At 39.7% G+C, this 6,524-nt stretch overlaps 1 protein-coding gene across 1 annotated transcript in view; it reads left to right on the top strand.

The window, feature by feature from the left end:
* Nucleotides 1-6,524, top strand: part of adgrb2 (adhesion G protein-coupled receptor B2) — a 230,056-nt gene that overhangs the window by 115 nt on the left and 223,417 nt on the right. Inside the window, exon 2 of the mRNA XM_020586396.1 lies at nucleotides 343-1,216. Coding sequence (XP_020442052.1) covers nucleotides 343-1,216 — 874 coding nt within the window. The remainder of the gene's footprint in view (nucleotides 1-342; nucleotides 1,217-6,524) is intronic.

The raw sequence follows: 6,524 nt of genomic DNA, 5'->3' as shown, positions 1-6,524 counted from the left end.
AGGCCCCAGTGTACATGTCTCAGCAGCCAAGTCATCAGCCCTCTTAATCCAACCCAACAGGGATGTGGTTGTGTTTTCACAGTGCATGTGTGTGTGCAGCTGAAGAACTTCTGCTATAAAGTTATTGTATTATACTGTGAGACAGGGGAGAAATCTGTATAGAAAATATTTCCAACCACACTTGGTCTATACTTGAACAAATTGTTGGAATAACATTAGGTTTTTGCTTTTGTCCATGTTATGTTGATTTTTGTCAAGTTGTTTGAAGATAATATTTGATATGTTTAATGTAGAACCATCCTGTCTTTTCTTCTGTCTCCCTCTGCAGGACAAATGTCATAGGATGAACACTGCTGGTGGGGTGTGTCTGTCTGTGCTGTGGCTGGGGCCCTGGCTGCCGTGTCTGTCCTTGTTCTAGCTCCTCTCTCTGCCCTGGCTGAGGTTGCCTACGGGGCTGCCGGCAGCATCCCCAGCACTGGGGCAGAGGGGGCTCCCTCACCCATCTCCTCGCCATGCTCCAGCCTTGTAGCTGGTGTGCTCTATGGCTCTTTCTCCCTAAGGGAACTCTTTCCATCTAGGGTGCCAGGTTGTTCCTGGTCACTGGAAAACCCTGATCCCACCAAGTATTCCCTCTACCTCCGCTTCACCCGCCATCCTGTCATCTGTCGGGCACACTCCCCCATGCTCCTCTCTCTTGACCACCACTTGGCCAATCAAAGCTGTCCTCTTCATTTACAGACAACTGCTGCCAGGGATCAAGAAGTCATAGAGCTCTGTGGCAGCCACACCAACTCAGATGGACCTTACTCCTTCCTACAATTTGATAAGAACTTTATCCAGCTATGTCTAACAAGACATCCATCTGCTGATGAACCTCAGGTAACCAAGGAATTGCTAGAGCTGAGACTGGTAGAGGTGTTACTCATTAACAATGAGAACTCCAGTCAGTTCACCTGTGGTGTGCTCTGCCGATGGTTTGAGGAGTGTTTACGCACAGGACACAATGGAGATCAGGAGGTTTCCGACGGGGATGGTTGTGGGATGACACAGACAGGGTGTATCTGTCCAAACCATAACATCATGGCACCACCTATCCCATTACTCCCGGAGACACCTCACAGTTTCAGTAATGGTTCGCTGGTTCCTGATGACTGCTGTGTCACTGAGCTGCATTCAAATGATGCAATTGCCATAGCACCCAGAGATGTCCGACAAGGTAGGACTGTTTTCCTGACAGATAATGAGATGGTGTTTCAGTGCTGCTTTTGCTGTTTTCAGTGCTTTACACATGAACACACATCTCTACACTGAAAATACTATTTATGCCCTATTGATTATTTAAGCACATTATTTCTTGGTAGTAGCTCATAATCATAAGGGAATTTTATCACATATAAGCTGTTGTTTACGTGTGTACCCAGCTTACACTGGAAAATAGATGAGTTTGACTTATGATACCCCATCAGGGAGGTCACATGCCTCAGCTTGACAGAGAATTTATTATTTCAGTTTTGTCTTTGACATGTTGGCCTTTAATTAAAAATGAAGCAGTTCAAAAGAGGCCCTTTAAATCCTCCATCAAAAGATTTGTAAATGCCCACTCAGAAATAAGGCTTCTGATCTATATTTTAGAGAACCCCCATGTGGCTGAGAGGTGTGGCTCCTAGAACTTCAGTTTACATGCTGCACATTGTTGTGTGTGTGTGTGTGTGTGTGTGTGTGTGTGTGCATGTGTGAATCTGTTGTTAATATTGGGTTAAGATGAAATTTGACACCCATATGCACACATTCATGGTTAAAGATCAGTGAATCAAACATGAAGCAGAAAATCGTCTTTCACATGTACAATAACACAAGGGAATATGTATGCATTTGTGTATCTGCATAGATCAATGTGTTTTTGGTTGTGGGTGTGTTCCTGTAAACAACATAGATAATTGTTTATTTATACTAGTGCTTATACTAAAACCTTCTTACCACCAGTGTACAGTATTTTATTTAGTGTAATTAAATTAGATTAATGTAGAAGTGAATGCAGAACTCATTAGAATCTGGTTATTCTTATTGCAAGACTTGGTCTGTCTTCAGCAACACACTACTACACTTACTGAGAGCTCTAGGGGGAGTCTTACTTTGCTGTCAGGAAGGTTATTGTTCTTTGGATTCAGTCAGCATGGGGGTCTGTTAACATCTAATGCACTCAGAGAGGGAGAAAAGGAAGGACAGAAGAAGAAACATGGTGTAGGAGGATAAACAAAGAATAAGTTTCTTACCAGTTTCAGTTGGACTGATACATTTTTGCTTCAGATCAAAGCCAAACAGATAGTGCAACTCTGCAAATTGATGCCAAGTGCTGGGGTGATATTAAGCTTATGCCAATTGCCTTGAAACTCTGTTGGCGTTTTTGCATCTCACCTCAAAGACACTTATGTTGCATACATACTAGTTAGCATTTGGTGCACCCTATGAGAGATCACTAACCACTCAAAGAGACCACTGAGGACGGTGGAGAGCCCTTGTTGAGAAGATAGCCTGAAGAAATGTGAGCAAGCCTTTGTTTGTGGATAATTGTTTTCTTCTAAACAATTCCCCTATGTCATAATTATCCTAAAATAGCAGAATTAGCTACTATAAACCCAGCGGTGCAGTGTCTGAGTGAGTGCCAGAATCTTGCTTGTTTCCTTCTTACCCCCTGTTTTTATCCACTAGAAGACAAACACTCAATCACTTCTCTGCCTCTCCCTCTCCATTTTAAATCGTTTTTTTCATATTTTGACTCCATACCTCTTCATGCTGCTCTTTATTTTCAATACAGATAGGAGAACAGTTGGCCTTTTCCACCTTTATAAAATAAACCTGCACATGCAAAGGGATTGTTAGCACATTAAAGGACCTGCGCTTCGTCAGAAAGTAAAGTCTGCTCTGACCCTTCCTGCCTGTTGTCAAGGTGGACTCCAAGGTATCTGTAGCTCTCCACCACCTCCATCTCCCCTCTGAGAATTCAAATGGTAATTGAGCAAGTTTTGGTTCTCCTGAAGTCCAATGTCAGCTGGGTTTGGCTCCAACCCTCCCGCAACTCCCTTCAGGTTAAGCGATAGATAGATAGATAGATAGATAGATAGATAGATAGATAGATAGACAGATAAAAGGAAGACATGAACGGTAAGCAAACTTTGAATCTGGAATAATTTGTTTTTACCTGTGCTTGTCCTGTATGTGGATGACTATACTGCACAAAATGTAGATGAATGGCTTGACACTGAACTAGCTTAAAGTCATTCTAGTCTTTCTTTCTCTGAAAAAGCAATATTTAGATCATTGCACTAAGACAGGCTTTTGTTTTCTGAATATTTTAATTATACATAATTAATTGATTCAAATAGAAATTAGCAAATAATTGACTTTGATTGTATCTGTAAAGTGTTTTAAATGGATAGCAAAGCCCTCAGCAAGTCTGTGTGCCTGAAGCTGAAGTGGGCTTTTCATCAAGATATGGTATCATATTATGGGCATGACCTGTACAATGACCAAATTATACTTTGTTAATATCAATTCTCTGTGCCAGTGGAATATGTCAATAATGAAGGGCATTTAGTGTCTAATCCTATTTGTTCTTCATCTTCCCTGTGAGAAGAGAAAGAACCTATTTATAAAGAGTATGCATCTTAATGAAGATTTGGTCTGTGGAGTCCGAACTGTGGGATTATATTTGCAATATTTTTTTTTATTTTAGTGAGAGTGGTACTGGGTCTTTGTCCATCAAATCTATGCATGTATTACTTTGTGACAGTGAACAGATTTGAACAACCTATGTAAAACTTTGTTAAACAAATATTGTCTGATTTCCATATAAATTGGGTATTAAGGGCCAATGCAAACTGAACTTAGTTTGTGTTCTTTTTTTTTTGTACAGGTATCTATCCCTGATTTTCTTCAGCACAGAAAGACTGTGTGTGTGTGTGTGTGTATGGGTGTGCGCATACATATATCTGTCTAATATTTAAAAAAGTTCAGTTAAAGAAGCCTTAACAAAACTCTGCTGTACTGGACAAGGTGCCAATTTCACAACATATCATTTTATTAACAAATGATAAACAAAGACACAATTCAAACATGTCTGTTGTGCTACAGGTTCAAGAAGTACTGTTTACTGAATAGGAACACTCTTATAGAATATTTATGAGAGAGAAGTCTTGTTAAATCTAAAATGCTGCACTTACCCAGAAGGCATAAACAGATCAACACAAAGGCCAGTTCAGAATTTAGCATCTTCCCTGCTCATGATGCAAGTCTTAGAAACCTCATGTACTCACACAATTTGCGCAGAAAGACAGTGTGTGTGTGTGTGTGTGTGTGTGTGTGTGTGTGTGTGTGTGTGTGTGTGTGTATGGGTGTGCGCATACATATATCTGTCTAATATTTAAAAAAGTTCAGTTAAAGAAGCCTTAACAAAACTCTGCTGTACTGGACAAGGTGCCAATTTCACAACATATCATTTTATTAACAAATGATAAACAAAGACACAATTCAAACATGTCTGTTGTGCTACAGGTTCAAGAAGTACTGTTTACTGAATAGGAACACTCTTATAGAATATTTATGAGAGAGAAGTCTTGTTAAATCTAAAATGCTGCACTTACCCAGAAGGCATAAACAGATCAACACAAAGGCCAGTTCAGAATTTAGCATCTTCCCTGCTCATGATGCAAGTCTTAGAAACCTCATGTACTCACACAAGCATGCACACATACACTAACAATTTTTGAGCTGCTGACATGTTGTGTGACTGAATGTCAGGTCTGCTAGAGAGAGAGGGAAAAAAACTTCAGATCCCCCATTTCTCCTGTCAGTCAACACCGCACCTGCCCACCCCTTCCAATACAGCCCATACACACACATCACAACATGGCATGGAATGTTTTGAGCAAAACGAACATCCTGGTGTGTATCACCTTCTCATATTCACTCATTTTTTCCTCCTCACCATGGTAACATTTTCAGCTGTACTGATCTCTGTCCTTTCTTTCCCTCCCACCATCTACAAAATCCTTGGTTTTCTTTCAGCCTAAACAAACCAGTATCAACTACTTCAGCTGGTGGTTGATTTCCTGCCAAACTCCTCTAACTAACTATGTGTTTTGCCAGTAAAAAATTACTTTCTTGTTTTAACACATGCAGCTAACAATTATAAGTCTAAGAAAATCTGACACTATTCATTTACTCAGTTTATTCAGCTGAGGACCTTTACATGTTCCTTCAAATCAAAAGTCAGTTATAGAAGATGGCATAATGTTATTGTCTATTTTTAAACTGTCATGAAACATAAAAATTCTGTTACTCCTGCTTTGCACATTTTTAAATGTATAAAATATGCAGAGCTCCAAAGCAGTCTGCTTTCAAAAGTGAAAAAAACGACCAAAAGGTGGTTTACATTATGAAAAACAGGAAGAGTTTACCTTCACAGTAACGAACTTTAATATGAGACCAGTAGACATGTGCAGTGGTGAAAGCTTTCCTTAAAAGACTTATGTGATCAGAGCTGGAATTGCAGTAAGTTACTATGCTTGAAAATTGTCTTTGTGTATGTAGAAAAGTCAGAGTATATGTACTGTGTGTAGCCCAACTGTTGTAATGTACTTCACAAGAACAACATGTGTACATACACTAAGTATATATGTACATCCTATTAACAGTTTACGAGGCACACCTAGCTAAAACTGACACAGACTTATATAACAATCCTGCAATAAATTCTCCCTTCATGAAAGTGATAATGTTCAGTTTTGTTCAGATTGGCTTAGAGCATTGTTGATTCAACTGTATGGTCTTTTCAGCTCCTCCATGAACCGCCACCTTATCATGGTGGAGGGATTTGAGTACCCGAATGATCCTAGGCGCTATATACCATACCATACCATACCAACTTTATTTATAAAGCACTAAAAAACAACCAGAGTGGACCAAAGTGCTGTACATTACAATAAAACTGTACAAATTATAAACCCACAAACAACAATATAAAAAATATAATCAATATAAAAAAAATGACTAAAATCAACACAAAAATATCAAAATGCCAGGGAAAATAAATGAGTTTTTAAAAGAGACTTAAAAACAGACAGGGTAAAGGCTTGTCTAATGGACAGCGGTAAATCATTCCAGAGTTTAGGACCAGCAACTGCGAAGGCTCGATCGCCTCTAAGCTTACACTTTGTTCTTGGGACACTCAAGAGAAACTGATTTGCTGACCTCAGAGAGCGTGTGGGTATATGCCAATGAAGCAAATCAGATAAGTAGGATGGTGCAGAGCCATGAAGGGATTTAAAAACAAAGAGTAAAATTTTGTAATGAACCCGAAAATGGACAGGTAACCAGTGTAGGGAGGCCAAAACTGGAGAGATATGCTCATATTTCCTTGTACCTGTTAAAAGACGCGCTGCTGCATTTTGGACCATCTGGAGGCGAGTGATAGAAGACTCACCGACCCCAAGATACAACGAGTTACAATAGTCCAAACGGGAAGT

The sequence above is a fragment of the Monopterus albus genome, unplaced genomic scaffold (genome assembly GCF_001952655.1).
Source record: "Monopterus albus unplaced genomic scaffold, M_albus_1.0 scaffold404.1, whole genome shotgun sequence".
In the NCBI taxonomy this organism is placed as follows: domain Eukaryota; kingdom Metazoa; phylum Chordata; class Actinopteri; order Synbranchiformes; family Synbranchidae; genus Monopterus; species Monopterus albus.
This window is presented reverse-complemented; position numbering and strand designations above follow the sequence as displayed.